Genomic DNA, 17,962 nt, shown 5'->3' on the forward strand with positions numbered 1-17,962 from the left:
TTGAAGAGCGAGCTAGTAGCGTTGAAGAGCGAGCTAGTAGCGTTAAAGGCTCGCTCTTTCTGATTGGCAATCCACCCGCACGCTAGAGAGGTGAGGGCAAGATGTCCTGACTTTGGTCGCATCGTAGCTGCACTGCTCAGCTGCGGCATTGATGAGCTCAGCCGGCGAGTTCCCCTTGCAGTTGGTGCGTCCCACGAGAGAGACGGCGAGCGCGCGTGCACGAGAGAGACGTTTAAGCTGACCACGCGTTTCACGCAGGCACTCCACTAGCACCGATGCTCGGCTCCATCACTCGCTCGCTGCCAGCCATGCACGAAAAGTTGGGCGATCGAGCATTCGTGTCTGAGTTCAAGTATGACGGACAACGCGTCCAGATTCACTGCCAAAAGTTTGACACGAGCGAGCTGGTGGAGGCTAGGAAGAGGCTCAAAGGCGGCAAGGGAAGGTGGGTGGGAGAACAACGAGAAGTTTTTGTGCGTCTGTTTTCGAGGCATTTGGAGGATATCACCGACAAGGTGCGTGGGCGCGAGTGGTGAACGGCGCGAGTGGTGAACGGCGCGAGTGGTGAACGGCGCGAGTGGTGAACGGCGCGAATGATGATCAGTCACCCCACCCCCACGCAGTATCCCGACTTGTGCGAGATGATGCCGCTGCTGACCGGCGCGTCGTGCGAGTCACAAGTGGGCGCATCGAGCGCACCTCGCGACGTCCAGTCCTTTGTCATGGATGCTGAAGTCGTCGCGCTCGGACCTGCGTCGGAACTCTTGCCATTTCAAACATTGGCTTCACGAGGTCGCAAAGATGTCCAGCTGGATGCCGTCAAGGTTCGCGTCGGGTGCGTCGTGACGGTCGACCCTTTCGAGATGCCGCCGTGCTGACGCGCACGCGCACGCGCACGCGCACGCGCACGTCTTGTAGCATCTTTGCCTTCGACTTGATGTATCTCGACGGTGCACAGCTGCTGCGCAAGTCCTTTCGAACAAGACGCAAGTTGATGCAAGATCGACTGGCGCCTTTCAATCCGACCAATCCCAAACTAGCTAGGTTTCTGCACGTCCAAAGTAGCGAGAGCACAGATCCGGATGAGGTCAAGGTGGGTGTGGCGTGAGCAAGTCGAGTGCCAGGTCGAGATCGCTAAAGACGCCCCTTTGCAGGCCTTTTTCGACGAGGCTCGCAACTCCAAATGCGAGGGGTGAGTTGGCAGTAATCCACTCGGAGCGGAACGAAAGTGCGTGCTCACGCGCGGCGCCTCTCGACTAGGATCATGATCAAGTCGCTAGATCATCATTGGGAGAGCGACGTTGCGCTGGAAATGCTTCAAGATGATGTGGGAGAGGAAGTCACGCAGGAGGACCTTGATCAGCCTACTTTTGAGAATGACGTGGATGTTGGCAAGGGCGTGAATGGACGCGGCAAGGCCTTGCTGAGCAGTTACGAGCCCGACAAGGTGAGCTGAGATGGCGCGGCGCGATGGCAGCGCATGCTCTGGATGGCTGATGCGAGCGCACCATGTCGCAGCGCTGCGAGTCGTGGCTCAAGGTGAGGCGCGCGACGCGAAGAGGGTGGCTCATCCCCGGCGCTCACCCAGACGCTCATCCCGCGCACTTGCGCGCTACTCGCAGGTAAAAAAGGACTACATCGAGGGTATTGGCGACACGTTGGACCTTGTGCCCATTGCCGCGTGGCACGGCATGGGACGAAAGAATGAATGGTGGTCTCCAGGTGAGGCGCGCGAGGTGGTGGGGTGCGCGCGCCGTGCTGATTGGCTTGGTCTCTCTTTAGTCCTGCTGGCGACGTACGACAAAATGACTGGACAGTACATTGCGCTGTGCAAATGTATCTCTGGTTTTACAGACGCAGAGTACAAGAGCATCAAATTTGATCGGTGAGGCTGCCCGTTACGCGCGCGACTCTTTGTAGCTGGCACTCACGCTCGCGTCTTTTCTCAGCTTCAAAGAGGATGGTGGAGCTTGCTACAGCGCTCGAACGGAAGACTGTCGTGACGACTATGACACTGGAGGACTCTTTCCAGATGGTGAGTGTGGCGCGGGTGCGGGCGCGCGCGTGCGATTTAGCTGATGCACCATCGCCGCAGTGTGGTTTGAGCCGAAAGAGGTCTGGGAGGTGAGTGGGCGGCGAGACTCGTGACTTTTGCGTGCCGAGAGACGTTGTCAGCAAGTCTGAATGGCTCGATTCGTATCGAGAGACTAAGCTCGTGTCCCGCGTCCCGCGCCCCGCGCTCCGCGTCGATTTGCAGATTCGAGGTGCGGACATTACCCTCTCACCAGTCTACACTGTAGCAAAGGGACAGATTGCGTCTGATCGAGGTCTCTCGCTTCGATTTCCGCGCTTTATCAAGCGGCGAGACGCATCTGACAAGGGCCCAGAGGATGCTACGACACCGGAGCAAGTTGCGCACATGTATCGTCAACAAAATCACGCGGACCAGCGCGCTGGTGAAGAGGATGTGGAGGAGCTGTAGAGGCACGTATGTGAGGATCGAGGATGGGCGCGCACATGTAGCGGCTGTGGGAGCATGGGCGCACGCGAGGAGGGAGGCTAGCGCAGGGCGCGCCGCGCTCCGAATCAGCGTCGACTCGAGGCAAGACCGGGAGAGCCGTCGATCGCACCCGAGTCCAACTCATGTGCCAAGCACTCCACCATCCGTCCGATGCGACGAGACGTGAAGAAGAGTGATGGCGACTTTAAAGGATGTGAAGAGAAGAGAAGAGAAGAGAAGAGAAGAGAAGAGAAGAGAAGAGAAGAGGAATCGAAATCGGGAGAAAAGGGGGCCGCCGCGATCGGATGAACGGTCTTGCTGTCCACGGTCATTCCGTCGCGCGAGGCGCGCCAGACCGGACATCGAAACTGTTGCAAGCAGACGCGTGATCAGGAGAGCGGGAGCAGGAGTGGGGGGAATCGATCCGGCAGATTGCATCTGCATGGTTGTCGAATTGGTGAGGTCGCGCCTCACACAGAAATCATCTTTTCGAGCGTTCACTGGACGCAAAAAACACTCACGCAGTGCGCAACAATACAATCGTGAGATCGTCTGATAAGTGGGTTGCACGCAAACTCACGCATCGTAGCTGAGATAGTGCGCAACAATAGAATGGTGAGATCGTTTGATAAGTGAGTTGCACGAAAATTCACGCATCGTAGCTTAGATGGTGCGCAACAACGCAATAGTGAGATTGTTTGATAAGTGAGTTGCACGGTTGCCAATCAAAGCAGCGCGCGGCCCAAAGCGCAAGGGATCAGCAAGCACCGAAGCGCGTGACCCAAAGTAGAGAATCAGCAAGCACCTCTCTCGTAATTCAGAAGACCATCGTCTATTCCAGCACACCTGGGAGCTCAGGCTTAATGAAGCGCATGACCCAAACAAAGTGCAGAGTCAGCAAGCACCTGTCCCATAATGTGAAACCATCGTCTTTTCCAGCGTACCTGCACGCTCGGGCTCAATGGATGTCCCGTTGTCAAAAAGTGTGCCGGTCACGGCCGTCGCGCGCGCTCGACCTCGCGGGCGCGCGCAAAAAAATCTCCCATCGGCGCGCCGACGCGCGAGAAAAGATCTCCCAACCAGGGGCTCGAACCCTGGACCTACAGATTGTTGGATGCGCATGCATCCAGACTAATTAAGAGTCTGTCGCTCTACCAACTGAGCTAGCCGGGAATTACCACTTGTGGCTTCTCTGTTTGGCTGTGGCTTCTGTGTTCTGCCACATATCTCAGACCAATTGCCACATTCTCACTTGTATCTGCCATGGCGCGCTGCGCGCGCTTGTCGCTCTACCAACTGAGCTAGCTGGGACATACCATTTCTGGCTTCTCTGTTCTGACTTGTGGCAAGTCCCAGACCAATTGCCACATTCTCACTAGTATCTGGCTTCACTGAGCTATGCTCCAACCATTCCTTTCCAGTCCCTCAGGAAAGGGCGGCTATCACACACATGGAATGCCTGCAGGAAGATGCAGAAAACGCCAGGCATATATATGGTGAGGCAGCGTCACACCATCACGCACGTGTGCGCACCCATGCATATCACCTTGAAAATGAGCGCGCTTAGCACGTTGTACCTCGAGCAATCTTGTTCTCCATCATCTCTTGTGCTCCTATCCATGCGCCCGCCGCTCCTGCACGGTTGAGCTCACTTTGTGCGGCAATGTGATCGACTGACTGGCTAGCCGTCGAGTGAGCTCAGAACGCCACTGCATCCACGAGCCAGAGGAAAAGAGGATGGATATGCCTGGGAGCTCACTCGAGTCCTTGCTTGTCTTGAGTGAGTGAAAGAGGCATTCATTGGTGATGGTGTCACTAAAGATCGATGCGCGTAGCTGTACCGGTACATCTGCGATATATACGGGCGCGCGGTACGTGAGATGGTTCTGAAGCTCATGGTGCCGTGAAAGAGACGTGCAAGTCGTGAGTAGTTGCGAGTGCAGAGATGAACAGGTAGAGGCGACTAGAGCTCTCCGTGACGTGACGCTTTGCGAGGCGCAAGAGTCGCAGTGACCTTCACAACTCGCTACCTGGCGTGCCGTTTCATCCTGCCTCTGGTACCACATTTTGGCAGGCTGGCATGCACAGTAAGCGGTCACACGGGCGACTGATTAAGTGTCACAGAATATCACTTAGGAGCGCTCCACGGCATGGAACAATCTCAATCTGAGTTGGCGACGATCCCCTTGTCAAAAGGACGAACGCGTCCCTGAGATTTCGCGACGATGGCGCATTTCACCTTGTCAATATCACATACGCGTCCTATCGGTGTCTTGAGGTCTCGATGATCATTCCAAAAGGAGTACCCACCAATACGACTCCTCATCTCCTCCCACACTCTTGTAGCTCAATCAACTCGAGTCCCCGTAACACGAGCGGTCCAGACTGGTAAATTTGCTGTACCGGTCTTGTGCAACCAAGAGATTCAAGCAACGCCGTTGAAGTTCCCATCTACCAAGGCCTTCCGAAAGTGCAGGTGGTGCCTCAACCTTCCGATATGTATTCTTGCATGAACGCCGGCGCGTCGCGCGCGCACTGCGAGCTATATATAGCGTGGCACATTGGTGATTACTGCGACCGACCGTATTTGCTCTGCGCGTGCGTCCTCACAGGGCTCGATGAGGGCAGCACAAGTTGCGACGACCTAGGTGCCGTGCAGCGAGCGTACTCGCTGAGCTCGCTGCGCTCCACGTCACCAATAGGTACCACTGACCTGGCGAATATCTGGCACGAACGTCACGTCAGTGCAGCTCGCTTACGCTCGCTACGGTGAGCATATCGATTGTGGCGCTTTTTGTTGTTGTTTCGGACAGGAGGCGCGAGGAGGGAAAAGGAGGCAGGCAGGTGGGCGATTGGGATTGGGGGGGGAATAAGAGATGTGTTTCACGCCGTCTTTGGCATCGATGGTTATGAGGGCGAAAGTTTCTAGTGTAGGGAGGTGGAAGAAAGAGAAAAAAAGAAGCTGAGGGCGCGGGCGGGCGCGGGCGCGGGCGCGGGCGGGACGGCCACCTCGACCCGATGGTGTAAGACCGACTATCCATTGGTTGAGACAATGTGGATCGAAGCATATTAGTGGCGGAGGACTGTCGTGATCAGAGGTCAGAGCGCGAGAAAAAGTACAGGCCTGGGGTGGGGTGGGGGTCGCGCCTCGTCGTTGGAATTGGATCGCAGCAGTACTGGCTCGATTCGAGTGCGGGTGGTGGCGTGGTACCGCTCGGGATGGCGTCCCCGCTCGGGATGGCGTAGAAATCTAGTAACCCCCCGCTCGGATGTTCAGCGGATTCACTGAGAGGGGAGCGAAATGTGCGCGTGTCAGCGTCACGACGTTTCCGTTTCGCTTCGGGCCACTCCATGTGCGCACCTCACCTTGGGGCCGAGAGCGCGAAACGTCGGCATCGGCCCCGGAATAGTCACCAGAGACATCGCCGTGACCATTGGTATTGTCTCGGCCACGCTTGTACATGCGTGGGCTCTCTCCTCCGTGACCGTACCCGTTCCCAGCAAGACTTCCGTTCGATCCATTCGAAGACAATCCTCCGTACGCCATGCCAGGAGCTGGAGCTGGTGGGGCGATGCTGTCATTCGAGTCGCCGTGTTCATCGTAGCTGCGCTTCAAGCCGCTTGCAGAGCGGCGAGCACCGCCAGGGACAGCGTTTGGCGAGGGTTGAGCAAGGCCGTACGGCACACCGGCATGTCCTCCAGCGTGACCATCCTGGCCTACGTTGCTGTGACGGCGATCTCCAGAAGCTGGACGAGCTCCGTATCCCTGAGCGCCACCGGGTACAGCACCGGCTTGGTGGCTCGAGGAAAGGTGAGGGGAAGCGGTGTTGGAGTTGTAGCCGCCAGCGCTACCGGAGTGGTGCTGAGTGGTCGAGGCTGGAGGGTGACCCCACGACTGGTTGGATCCTGGCAGACCTAGCGGCGCACTTCCATCCTCTTCGCGAGCGCCGCCACTTGGACGATGCGAGCCAGGTCCGGCTCCGTTTGCGTGACCGGGGCTACCTGGAACACGGGAGCGCGACGCGTGTCGCTCTTGAGCCGCTGCCATGACCGCAGCCGTGCGAGGGTAGTTGTCGGGGTGGTACAAGAATGATTGGATGTTCGTTTCAAAGAGAGGGTACAGCACTTCCGAAATTCCATTCTGTTCCGCGAGTTGCTTGCCACGAGTAAAGGTGATCCTGCCGTGTCGTCGAGATCAAACATGCTTGAGCATGCGAGCACGCACCTTTCAAGCTGCGACGAGCAACTCACCATACGCCCTTCAGGTGCATCGCCCCGACTTTGACGACGACGCGCTCCTTTTCGTTCTTGAGGATACCATCGCGCTTGCCACGAGACATGCCGCAGACGTTGAGTAGCTTGGTGCCATTGATCATGTTGTTGTCTGCGCAGTGCATCGGGTAGCAACAATCTCGTCAGCAATCCTGTCTAAAGGGCTGCTCATCATTACTCACCGTGTCTGCGAGCGACGCAGACGCCTCGTGCATCTACTTGAAAGCATAGAGTACCCTCATCTTCCCAGAGCGTGGTAGTGACGCGGTGACGACCGGCCATGGGCAGCTGGGTGCTGTATTGAGGAGCGGACGTGTAGGATGCGGAAGCCAGCTGTTTGGAGCGAGCAGCGTTCCAGCGTCGAGCAGGAGGCAATTTGACGGCGGCGCGTGGGCGGATCGAAGCGCCCGAGGCGGAAGAAGTAGCGATTGATTGGGCATCGGTCGATGTGGATCGGGTGGTGGGAGTAGACGCGTCGGGCGGCGGTGCGAGCGAGTCGCAGTAGCCCCAGAGCGATGTCAAGTCGACCAGGTCGTGGGTGTGCAAGTCAGGCGAGGCAGACATGTTCGCCGCGTGATTGCAAGAAAGTGCAGCAGCAGCGGCAAGATCAAAGCCAGGCATGGACGCAAGCGCGCAAAGCGTCGTCATCGCGGTGTGTAGAGGGGACGAGGGAAAGGCAGAAGCGTGGATCGGCGTGCGTCAGCAGGATGTCCGGCGCACTGCTAGGAATGCCTTTTGAGCGAATTGCAAATGAACATAGACAAACTCGAGCTTGTTTGAGAGGTTCGCGATGCGCCCTTTTTATGTGCACTGCAAGACGTGCAAGCACGCCTGCATTCAAGACGGCTATCTGAGCTTTGCGGCGCTGCACAGATCGTACGATGCCCGGCCAAAGCGCCGCAGCCCGGATCTCAAGAGCGATCAACTTCGCTGTTCCCCCCACGCTGTTCGCATCCAAGCAACATGTTGAAGCTAATTCGGCCGAATGTGATAACACGCGACTCTTGAGACCGATTTGGGATCGCGTTTCCGACGACCACCTGCGACGAGATGCCAATCTGATTCAGACTGCAAACCGATTCCAACCTTTTGGCTGATTGGCAGTGCACGCCGCGCATGCTCAGCCACTTGCTGCTGCTAAGTGTCCATCGACGCGGAAGCTGTAGTCCGGTGAGGGCCAAGCGTACCCTTGTCTCAGCCCATCGACTCGCATCAGCTCGAGGAATGGCTTTGGGACCCTCTTTGGAAGCCAGTCCCTCGATCGTCGATGCGCCAAATGTGACGGCGAATGCTCGGCCCCGCCGGTAAGCGTGGACGGTCACCTAACACCCGAGACACGCTGAAGCGGAAAAAATAACGCGCAAGCGCGCGCGTCACGCGCCCACGCGCGCGCGCCAGCCAGCGCGTTACCCGAGCACGAGCGCTCAGGCGCGCGCAAATGATCAATCATTTGCTCGAGATTGACAGATCAAGCAAAGATGATCAAGGCGCGAGGGCCGAGATGGGTATGCAGAGTGGCTCGCTCGCTCTCGGCAAGGCGCGGCTGCGCCTCTTTCGGCTGTTCGGCGAACGCGCTGGTGCTCCCACAAACAGATGCTGACCACGGCCTTGACACGAGGTACGCCACGATCGCGACTCACATGAGGATTGGGGTTGCCGTTGGGGATAGCGCCTGGAAAGTAAGGACTGCTTGCGCCAGGCGAGCCTGCACCGTGATGACCCCCGAGCGGAGGTCCACCATACGGAGCGGAAAACATGCCCGGGGCACCTGGGGCGCCGAAACCTTGTTGAAAGTGGTGTTGCGTCTGAGCGCCAGGCTGGCCTCCGATGCCGCCTGTGGGCGTGCTGCTGCCGCTGTGATGGGCGCTGCTCGCTCCGTTCGGCGCGCCGTAAGAACCGCCCAGAGGTGCAGAGTAGCCGTAGCCACCAGGCTGTTGGCCTGGTTGGCCGTAGTAACCAGTCGGCGAGTACATGGTGGCTGGATGCGTCGAGTGGATGCGAGTGGACCGCAGTCGAGGTTGGCGAGTGGAGGCAGATGTGGTGTCAAAACACAAGGTCGAAATGGTGAGAAGGAGGAGGACGGCGACGGTTCCCTATGTCTGTATGATATGAGAGCAGAAACGCTTGTGCCCCCCGGGCGCGACTGGGAAGAGAAGTGGAAGATTGGTGCTGGTGAGGGGAAGAGCGTTCGGGAAAGGGCGTTCGTGGAAAGGCGTTCGGATCTTGGATGGGATTGGGAGCTCTGCCCTTTGAGGCGCCGAACAGCCAGAATAGCCGGTCGAATCGGTGCTTCGACAAGACTACCAAACACTCTCGGGCGCGGATGGATGGGATGGATGAGAGGGAGGCGGGCAGGAGAACAGTCGAACAGCTCACCAGACAGCAGCAGTGGATGCGGATGCGTGCGGATGCAGAGCCAAAGACGGGCATGCGCTGGCCTGCATGAGGAGGCACGTCCGCACTGCTGGCGCGCCTGATGCTGCTCTTGCATGCGTCTGTGTGTATCGTGAAACGGCCGCCACACTTGCCTCTGAGCTCTTCGCTGGCTATATGCAGATCGACCCGCCTCACGACGAGGCAGGCGAATCGACCGCGCCGGGCGACCGCGCTTTGTCTTGCATGCATGCATGCGGCAGCAGCAGCTCTTAGCGGATGTGCCGTCACGCCAGCAGCCAAGGAGTTCTGCTCGTCGCGAGGTGGCCTGGATACACAGCACCTGCAAATCAAACTCCGCTAGCAGTATTTTTTCGCCCTCCTCCCTCCTCCCTCTTTGGGCGCCTTGAGCCGAGGTGTCGAGCAGGGGCAGAGTGCGAACGAAGAGCACGGTTTGAGGTCAGACAGACAGCTTCCGAATCAGTCCCACACGGCAGTTTTCGTGTGTAGAGGAGAGTGGCCACATGAAATCAATAGTCTCATTCACGAAAGACGGGCAAATGGATTCTTTGCTTGGGGATTGCTCGACTGACTCTTTCTGTAGGTGTCGGAGGGCGCGAGGAGAGCGCGACCCAGGTGAGACAGCGCAAGTGGATGCAATGTGCGTGAAGCTCGTCAGAAAGGGCAACTCGTCAAACCACGTCAGGAGTCGCGAGTCACGAGTGACTGTACTGTTGACTGTGACTGCCGACTTGACGGAGCTGGAAATCACATCTTATTGCGCGTCGCGTCGGCCTACACGACCCAGGGAACAAGCAAGTGAAGAAGATTTACCACTGCGTATACAGCAGTCTTCGGTATCTCTCGCTCGGGTGTCACAGATGACCGGCCTTGCTCGATCTAGAGCGGCTGAAGACTGATGTGCTGAGGGGGACTCGTGGCTGGGAGGCTAGACAGACCATTTGCTCAAGAAGGAGAGGAGACCTTTCTTTAGTACATGAAACTTTCAAAACTTTTACTGCGCTAGGAGCCCATCGCGAATGTGGATTGAAGTGCGCCAACTGTGCCTCCCAATGAGGATCCACGATTGGATCACGAAAGAACTCCAAGAAAAGTCCAGACCTACAGGTTAGCCTGTTCTCGGTCGATTTGCGACTTCGATATCTGCTGGTTCGAGCACTGCCGCGCACTTTTGCGATTGGGAATAACTTGTGGTGCGCACAGCAATGCTCGGGCAATGTGAGACGCGCCCGCCGAGCGCAGCGAGACGGCCTTTACGAGACAAATCTCGAATGGCCGCGAACCGATGGCTGCACTGGTGCCCGCAGGGGGCACATCCGCTGCATTGGCAGCAATTCAGCAGCTGTGTATAACTCCGCAAGCCGCACACACGCACGCACGCACATCACAACATGCTGCCACTCGCTCGCCTCCTCGAATCGAATCGCATATCATTCGAGATCACGGATTTGGATTCTGGATATCACCTGGCCCATGAAGCGGGGCGAAGAATGTTCCTCTCCGGTCATATGGAGACACCTTGAGCAAAGCTGAGGGCACGACGCCTCGTGGTGAATGATTCATTTGTCACACTCGTGACTCTTCAGCGGACGTATCGTGGTGAAAGCGGCGGGTTCCCTTCGCGCTTGTCCGGCTATCTATACTAGCTGGCCGGCTCAATCGATATCCCGCTCAAGGAGTCAGCGGCCGCGATCCAGCGCATGCTGCCACAACGCCCGCAAATTCGCACGCTTACAGTCGTCAAATGCGTGCCATTGTCTCGGGGTTGCTGCTGCTGCGCACCCAGATGTGGAACATCATAGATAGGCCCCAAGGCGTGATCTAGCTGCTGGCATGTCGGTGAGCGCTCCGGACTCGAATGGTCTCTCGATCGGCGCCGCCCACTCTACAGAAACGACATCACAAGCCGCGTGCGCGATCACACGTACGCGTGGCGTGAAAAACAAGAGACGAGGTGAAAGGAGCTGCCGTCGCGCTCTCCCCCTTCGGCGGTGGTTTTCCGGGCAGCGAAAACGGTCCGTTGAGTGCTTCGAACCAGACTGACCTGATGCCTGCCTATTCTCGGGGTCCGGTCAGCACGCAGCAGTAGTACCTTTCCAAGCACGCATGCAGATGCACGCGCGCACTATACATGCAGTCGTGAGCATGCAGTGCGGCCCACCGGTTCAGAAGAAGTTGACGCAGGTCCAAAGCGGAGTCACCGCATCACAGGAGAGGTGCATCGCGGGATGCCGCGCCAAGCAGAAGCGACCTGCCGGTGTGCCCCGAAAGCTTTTGGGTGGCCGTTCACCTCGTTTCATGATGTGATTGGGCCGCACGATCTCCTATTCGCTGGAGCCGCGCGGTAGCAGTAGTAGTACGTTGCTGGGGCAGATTAGGAGCCGGCTCGACAAGACCGGGGCAGTGAAGACGAGAGTGCTCAGCTTGTGGTGTCGAAGTAGCAAAAAGCAAAAGGGATGAAGAAACTTCGTTGGCACTGACAGTCACGAGCGGTGCGATCACGCATCTCCACCAGCAGCACGGCCCGACGCAAAGGCGATCCTTCGTCTACGAAACGGTCGAGCCCATGCAATCCCACACGCAGCATCGTGCAGGTCGAGCGGTTCCGTGCCGCCACGATGGAAACACAGCGCTGTGTAAAGAGGGGCCAACGTGCTGTGCTGGGGGCGGTGCATGCTGCCTGAACAGATAAGCTCGCCAAGACGTTGTTATCCTGACCTGCGAGCGTTGGCGCGAAATCGCAACCCGCGTTTCCAATCCTCAATCGTCGCGCCCCTCGAGGCCCTACAGCACCCGCTCTATGCATCCGCATTTGCCTAGCCGATCGTGAAATCAGCGAGAATGCTTTTCTCGGCCTGCACTGACGATATCTCATCCTGTCATTTTGGACTCTTTGCTTGGCTGAAGAGCGCCAGCCACAATCCGCTAACGGGTTCGCAAGTGGGTCACACTCACGACACCGTTGTAGTCGCTGCTGTGGCACTAGACCAGTCAGAACGAGCACGAAACACCAAGGCGAGATCTAGCAGCCGGTCTAAATCCGGCTCCCGTATTCGGCATGGGTGACCTGTCTTTTATCCGAGCACACGACGGCTCGGCTCTTCTGGATCATTCTGCCCTGGCGAGAAGAAAGAGAGAGCAAGAGGGAGAGAACGTCAGACTTCAGCCCCGTACAATCAAGGAATATCTCCAGCCTGGCTCCATTCCAACGGGTTAATGAGAATGCGTTCGTGTGATGACAACCTCCAGCATGCACACGCATCCAAATTCCCAGCAGGTCAAGAGGTCGAAGCAGACATGATCTCGGCCTGCATACATACATACATCAAGCACGCACATGTCATGTCAGATCTCCCAAGCTTTTCTTTCGCTGTCCACCCGATGCTGCTGCAGCTGGATTTGGTGGAAGACGACGAGCGAAGCGCCAACGCTTCGGTGTGCAAGCCAATCTTGAATGTCCGCCGCACGCCCGCCGCGCGCGCGCGCGCGCGCGCGCGCCCAGCAGCATGCTTGCAGCATCTCGCCATGCCGCAGTCCTAATTTCCTGCTTGCAGCTCTTGCAGGCTGTACGTAACTGTACCTATTCCTCCTCTGCATCGAATTGCTCATGCCCGTCGACGCCCAATGCGAGGGTACGCAATGTGGTCTTCAAGAAGAAACGTTGCAGGCAGGTCGTACATGTCGTTTGCGCCAACACTTTTCGGTCGCGCGATGGAGCGCGTCGCGTGAATGGCGGCGTTCTGACACGTGACGAGCTCTGCCTGTCTGATTGTGCCGCCTCGAATAAGCACGTCAAGAGGTTCGAAAAGCAACAACCTCTTCTGTACGTCTGCCTTTGCTGGATTCGAACCGCTACGGCGTGCCTGAGGATGGAATCGATCCGGCCTCGTCGTGCGCGCTTCTGAGCTGCTCGCCGTGATCACCTGGGCCCTCACGCGTCAGACCCAAGAGATGGTAAATTCGATCCCATTTCCAAATCATGCCTCCGAGCGCCTCCCGATCGCGAGCAGGTGCTCTTGAAGCAGCGCGAGCGCTTTGTATCTGTGCGATAGCTACATTGAATCATTGGCAAGTCAGCAAACAAAAGTTCCTTTGTACGGCGCTTCGAAGCAGACAGACCTTGTTCTTTTCCTCTGCGCTCATCTCGGCATACGTCTTGCCGGTTCCCTGCACCTCAAAGATTGGATCCCAGCCAAAGTTGGATGGCCCGCGAGCTGGCACGATGTTACCCGCAGTACGACCTTCAAAGAGTAGCACCTCTGCGCCTGGCCCCGACGAGTACGCAAAGGTGCACAACGCTGTGCCAGATTTGTCCTCGAAGCCAGCCAGCATGGAGTTGAGACCTAAGTGTGTGGAAAGAGGATACCAGTCAGCGGTCGTGAGTGCGAGCGGTTCAAGCAGCAAGGCGCTCGAAGACGCGCCATCATGACCAAGAGCCTTCAAAAAGTCCTTGATGTATGCACCAGGAAGATCCTTTAAGGCTGAGAAGCCGAGAGCAGTGTCCTCTGTGATGACTGGTCCTTGAATCTGTGTAATGCAGAACGATGTGTAGAATGAGCGTCTGGCCGGTGCACCTGGGCTTTGGCCACCACGGCGCTCGCGCGCACAATCTTGGCCGCCTCGCTACACTTGGCACGCGCAACGTCCTGCGTAGTGCCCTGCACCTCGATCGCTGGCGAAAGCGAAAGGCAAGCCAATGTCAATGAAGAGCGACGATCAAAAAGACAGACATGACTCACTATCTAGGTCTCGATTGACGAGTTCAAAGGGAAAGGATGGCGCCGACGCCAGAATGGCTCTAACCTCCTTGAGCCTGCGTGCAAGACGGCGGCGTACTAGTGAGCATAGCTGCGGGCTTGCCCCCCTCGACACTCTTTGTATTACGCACTTGTTGGCATTGCCGGTGACGAATGTGAGCATCGGTTTGGACATGATTCGTTGCTTGCAGCTCCAGCGAGCCTCGCGTGATGATGCCCTTTCAGTCAACTCCGCGAGTGGGGTACAGTGTCTGCTTACGCTAGCCGAGGATGGGATCGATGGATGAGATGGTTGAGGAGACGGGTACAAAGACACAAAACGTGCCCAGTCAAACCTCTGAGCTCCTCCTCATCAAGCCCAAACTTTAGCGCCGCCACGCATGCATGATCCGTGCGCCTCCACGAATTTTGGCCCTCGTTTCTGCGCAGATCACACAAAGATTGCAAACGTTGCGCTCAAATGTCCGAGTCTCACTGCGCGTCTTGCGGCAGAAGAGGGACGGGCAGCTCATCACAAATTCCGTCGATCAATGCTGCTTGAAATATCCGATTTGTCCATACGCAAAGCATGCTCTGGATACGACAATGAGATAGAGGTGGAAAGCAGTGACGTTGCTGGGCAGCGTACAAACGGGCCGTACAAAGCAAAGCAGAGTGGTGGTTGGTGTTGGAGACATGGCATCTTTGCCGGATTATTCGCATCTAAATATTGACGCTGCTTTGATCCACTATTGCGTGGGTCCATCACTCTTTCCAGCTTCTCATTCCCACCTGAGCGCAATCTTCATCCCTTCTTATTATTCTCCTGTGCTTGGTCTTGGGCTTCAGACCTCTCAGCCGTTGAGGGTGCGTCCGCGGCGCTCCCTGCACTTTGTGCTTTTCCATCTCCTGGTTCGCCTGCCTCAGCAGTAGGGCCCGCGTCGCGTGCGTCTGTAGCCAAATAATGGGAAACGGGGGCCAGTCGTCAGCAACAGCCGCCCAATCAGCCAACAAGATGACCATTCGCAAGCTCAAGGAGCCGAACGCCGATGCCTCGCCTGGGCTGGCACCACATGACAAGTCGATGCTCACCAGAGCTCAACCCTTTGTGAACCAGCGCCACGCTCGACGTAGCGGCCCGCTCTGAGACGATTCGGCATCATCGCGCTGCTCTTCTGTCTTCCTTTCAGAGCGAATTCGAACATGCGGTCCATGGGACGCGCCTGATCCGGACGCACTCTCCGCAGGCCGAACTTGAGGCGAGGAATGAGGAGACTGAGCAGCACGATGAGTACCAGCTTCGCTTCCACGGGCCAGCGCACTCTTGGTCGACGCAGCCTGTTCGTCTGCCCTTGCTGCCTCCTGACCCGCATCAGCAAAAGCTCGATACCTACGTAGTCCGGCAGTCTGCGATTTGTCGTCTAGAGGCTGCTCGGGTGCAGCAGAAGCGTCGGAAGCAGTCCGAGGAGGCTGCTCGGGTGCAGCAGGAGCGTCGGAAGCAGTCCGAGGGGCCTCCTGAGGAGCTTTGGGCACTCGTCCCTCCACATCATCAGCGTAAGCTTGCAAAAGCTCTCGCTGTCGCTTGGTCAGATTTCTGCGACCAGTCCAAGGTGTGCATGCGTGAGTTGCGGGTGAACGCGTCATCTCGAGGAATTCGCAATCCTACTCACCGGGGAACTTGGACCTCAAACTGAACCAACAGGTCGCCCTTGTCTCCTCTCCGCAAGAGATTGGGCACCCCTCTACCTCGCAGCAGCATCTCTTCGCCAGCTTGCGTCCCCGCCGGCACGCGAAGCTCGACATCACCGTTGAGTGTGGGCACGCGCACTCTGCCGCCAAGAATAGCGGTGTGGACGGGCAGAGCAGCCGGGAAGTATAGATTCGCACCCTGCCTCCTCCAAATTTTGGAGGGCCGAACGCTGATCCGTACATAGAGCGCACCGGGTCTGCCTGAACCTTGCAGAGGCACGTCTCCAGCAGCATCTACGCGCACCTTGGCGCCGTCGTCGACACCAGCTGGGATCTTGACGTCGACTGTTCGCTTGCCCCTCACTCTGCCAACGCCATCGCAGGAAGTGCATTGATCTTTGGCATCCACCGTCTCTCCCGAGCCTCCGCAGTTCGGACATGTGGAGGCCATTTGGAAGCCGCCCTGAATGACAAAGGTCCTCGTGCCGCTGCCGCCACACATGCCGCACGTAGACTTTCTAGCTCCGGGCTTCAAGCCTTGCCCACTGCAGGGAGAGCACCGTTCTACAGGAGTGGTGACCACGCTCCTACTTGCGCCTCTACAGGCTTCCTCGAACGAGATGGTCACCCCGACTTCCAAATCTTCCCCTCGCGTTTCGCCCGCAAATCCAGCCCCGCCCTGTCTTCTGCCCGCTCCGCCAGCCCCCCCTCCGAATGCAGAGCCAAAAAGTCCTTCGAATATGTCGGAAGCACTTGCCCCCCCTGCCCCTCCTCCTCCGAAGCTTCCGAACCCGCCGCCAGGTCCGCCACCAAAGCCCCCAAATCCCCCGAACCCGCCGCCACCGCCGCCGCCACCGCCAAAGGGATCAAAGCCTGGCTGTCCATCCGTGGTGCCATACTGATCAAAGGCTTGCTTCTTCTTGGGATCGGAAAGAATATCGTAGGCAGCCTGAATCTCTACGAAGCGTTCCTTCGAGCCCGCGTCCTTGTTCGTATCCGGATGGTACTTTTTGGCGAGCTGTATGGTAGCCGGGCGGCTTACGTCAGCCCTTTTCGCCCTCGTAGACATACAACGTGTCCTGCAGCGGAGGCTCAAGTCGCGAGTGCCACGTACTCACATCGTAGTACGCGCCCTTTATATCCCTCGCTGAAGCGTCCTTCTTCACCCCCAGCGTAGCGTACGGGTCTTTGACGCTAGCTTGGCGTACGTTGGTTGACGAGAATGACCTGTCATGCTGGGTTGAAGCTCGCTGCAGCTGTGGTCGAGTCTGCCTATCCCTGACAGCGGCAGTAGAGAAGCTTCTCGTTTTGTCTCTTGGGCCGCCACGGGTCGTGGGCCTGACACACCCGGCCAAGGTCGATGTCGAGCTCGATGCTGCGGCGGAACTTAGGCTTGCAAAGGTACGAGAGATGGATGAGGCAGCAGAAGGTGGTTGTGTGCTGCTGCTTCTATTGCGCCTGTGAGAGGCGACGACGAGGGAAGAGCTGGAAGCTGTGGAGGCGGAAGACACAACCGCCACTGTGCCCAGCGCAGCATGACCACCAGCGCGAGAGAGGACCATGACGGGATTGGATGGAATGAAGGCCTCAAAAAGCGCAGCAAAAGGGTGATGGGTGCTGGTGCGTGCAATGATTGGTGCGGCACATGTGATGCTTTGAAATCAACCAGAAGCGATGCGATCGAGTTGCTGCTGGACGTGCGTGCAGTCACGAGTGCAGTGCAGTCGCGCAGAGTGCGGCCACGGTCGTGAATCGTGAATGAAGATTCTCGATGCTCGATCGTTTCTGCAGCAGAGAACTTTTTAAACTTGCGAGCGTGCCAGGGCGCGCGCTCCACCTTTCACCCCGCCAAAGCGTGCGGTGCCTGCCACGCGCGCATACGCATACGCACACGCGCACCCGCATCTTCGAGACGTTTTCACGATCGTGCCTTCACACACCGGGCTCATCTGCAGAGGCTTGCTTTCACCTTCTCGCAATTTCAAGCATCCTCGTACTCAGCGCTCGCCTGCTAGTGACTCGCTCAGACAGACCGGTCTTCAAGCGTCTCGCCTGCGCAGCTTCTCGTGCACATCACCAATCGTAGATAAGCTGGCCCGGACTGGAAAAGACCAGAAGTTTCGAGCCGAACCGAAATTGGTGTCGCATTGTCACGTGACAAGTGGACCGCGCTAGCTGCGACCTCGCAAGATCGCATCGGATTCAAGATTGCTGCACACGAGGGCCATCCGTGTAGGTCTCGATCAAGCACGAGTCCAACATGACCTGGATAGAGCTACCAGACGGGCCACAAATCCGGCTCAGCTTTGCCTTGACCGCAGCCGAAAGGCCCAAGCTCGCGGCTGTCCTGTCCGTGTCTGAAAAGGCGCGC

The 17,962-nt window shown here is 57.7% G+C and overlaps 7 protein-coding genes and 1 non-coding gene across 8 annotated transcripts in view; 3 read left to right on the top strand and 5 right to left on the bottom strand.

Annotated features, from left to right (window-relative positions):
- IE81DRAFT_336033 (ATP-dependent DNA ligase) overlaps positions 1-2,792 on the top strand; it is a 4,467-nt gene extending 1,675 nt beyond the window's left edge. Inside the window, exons 4-14 of the mRNA XM_025515463.1 lie at positions 87-184; positions 259-515; positions 624-835; positions 919-1,093; positions 1,155-1,192; positions 1,261-1,447; positions 1,519-1,539; positions 1,623-1,885; positions 1,950-2,035; positions 2,096-2,124; positions 2,258-2,792. Of these exons, the coding sequence (XP_025373318.1) occupies positions 87-184; positions 259-515; positions 624-835; positions 919-1,093; positions 1,155-1,192; positions 1,261-1,447; positions 1,519-1,539; positions 1,623-1,885; positions 1,950-2,035; positions 2,096-2,124; positions 2,258-2,482 (1,591 nt within the window). The 3' untranslated portion in view covers positions 2,483-2,792. The remainder of the gene's footprint in view (positions 1-86; positions 185-258; positions 516-623; positions 836-918; positions 1,094-1,154; positions 1,193-1,260; positions 1,448-1,518; positions 1,540-1,622; positions 1,886-1,949; positions 2,036-2,095; positions 2,125-2,257) is intronic.
- A 780-nt stretch (positions 2,793-3,572) lies between these two features.
- Positions 3,573-3,673, bottom strand: IE81DRAFT_t2. The gene has a single exon. It is a non-coding gene; the product is annotated as a tRNA-Lys (tRNA).
- Positions 3,674-5,750: 2,077 nt separating this feature from the next.
- On the bottom strand, positions 5,751-7,336 carry IE81DRAFT_344216 (hypothetical protein; the record flags this gene model as incomplete). The annotated part of the gene is made up of 4 exons (XM_025515786.1): positions 5,751-5,785; positions 5,867-6,678; positions 6,752-6,884; positions 6,955-7,336. The coding sequence occupies 4 exons, from the start codon at positions 7,334-7,336 to the stop codon at positions 5,751-5,753; spliced, it is 1,362 nt and encodes a 453-aa protein (XP_025373319.1).
- Positions 7,337-8,059: 723 nt separating this feature from the next.
- IE81DRAFT_85315 (hypothetical protein) lies at positions 8,060-9,328 on the top strand. The gene has a single exon (XM_025517699.1). The coding sequence runs from the start codon at positions 8,251-8,253 to the stop codon at positions 9,247-9,249; it is 999 nt and encodes a 332-aa protein (XP_025373320.1). The 5' UTR covers positions 8,060-8,250; the 3' UTR covers positions 9,250-9,328.
- Positions 9,329-11,397: 2,069 nt separating this feature from the next.
- IE81DRAFT_85414 (hypothetical protein) lies at positions 11,398-12,120 on the bottom strand. Its single transcript, XM_025517701.1, has one exon. The coding sequence runs from the start codon at positions 12,039-12,041 to the stop codon at positions 11,586-11,588; it is 456 nt and encodes a 151-aa protein (XP_025373321.1). The 5' UTR covers positions 12,042-12,120; the 3' UTR covers positions 11,398-11,585.
- A 460-nt stretch (positions 12,121-12,580) lies between these two features.
- Positions 12,581-13,317, top strand: IE81DRAFT_85404 (hypothetical protein). The gene has a single exon (XM_025517700.1). The coding sequence runs from the start codon at positions 12,673-12,675 to the stop codon at positions 13,069-13,071; it is 399 nt and encodes a 132-aa protein (XP_025373322.1). The 5' UTR covers positions 12,581-12,672; the 3' UTR covers positions 13,072-13,317.
- IE81DRAFT_296670 (putative HAM1-protein) lies at positions 12,703-14,221 on the bottom strand. The gene is made up of 5 exons (XM_025512143.1): positions 14,055-14,221; positions 13,906-13,979; positions 13,774-13,838; positions 13,286-13,693; positions 12,703-13,218 (listed from the first exon to the last, which is right to left on the bottom strand). Exons 1-5 carry the CDS (start codon positions 14,096-14,098, stop codon positions 13,144-13,146), a joined length of 666 nt encoding a protein of 221 aa, XP_025373323.1. The 5' UTR covers positions 14,099-14,221; the 3' UTR covers positions 12,703-13,143.
- A 546-nt stretch (positions 14,222-14,767) lies between these two features.
- IE81DRAFT_355025 (hypothetical protein) lies at positions 14,768-17,153 on the bottom strand (the record flags this gene model as incomplete). The annotated part of the gene is made up of 4 exons (XM_025516669.1): positions 14,768-15,496; positions 15,573-16,609; positions 16,710-16,869; positions 16,939-17,153. 4 exons carry the CDS (start codon positions 17,151-17,153, stop codon positions 15,001-15,003), a joined length of 1,908 nt encoding a protein of 635 aa, XP_025373324.1. The 3' UTR covers positions 14,768-15,000.
- Between the last annotated feature and the right edge of the window lie 809 nt (positions 17,154-17,962).

Source organism: Ceraceosorus guamensis, assembly GCF_003144195.1.
Source record: "Ceraceosorus guamensis strain MCA 4658 unplaced genomic scaffold IE81scaffold_2, whole genome shotgun sequence".
Classification (NCBI taxonomy): domain Eukaryota; kingdom Fungi; phylum Basidiomycota; class Exobasidiomycetes; order Ceraceosorales; family Ceraceosoraceae; genus Ceraceosorus; species Ceraceosorus guamensis.

Excerpts from the sequence above, each read along its gene's own strand:
- IE81DRAFT_85315 (XM_025517699.1), top strand. The coding sequence starts at position 8,251 with ATGATCAAGGCGCGAGGGCCGAGATGGGTATGCAGAGTGGCTCGCTCG.
- IE81DRAFT_85414 (XM_025517701.1), bottom strand. The coding sequence starts at position 12,041 with ATGAGATATCGTCAGTGCAGGCCGAGAAAAGCATTCTCGCTGATTTCA.
- IE81DRAFT_85404 (XM_025517700.1), top strand. The coding sequence starts at position 12,673 with ATGCTTGCAGCATCTCGCCATGCCGCAGTCCTAATTTCCTGCTTGCAG.
- IE81DRAFT_296670 (XM_025512143.1), bottom strand. The coding sequence starts at position 14,098 with ATGTCCAAACCGATGCTCACATTCGTCACCGGCAATGCCAACAA. Across the intron at positions 13,980-14,054 it reads GTCACCGGCAATGCCAACAA|GCTCAAGGAGGTTAGAGCCA; the intron begins GTGCGTAATACA and ends TCTTGCACGCAG. Across the intron at positions 13,694-13,773 it reads GTAGCGAGGCGGCCAAGATT|ATTCAAGGACCAGTCATCAC; the intron begins GTGCGCGCGAGC and ends TGCATTACACAG.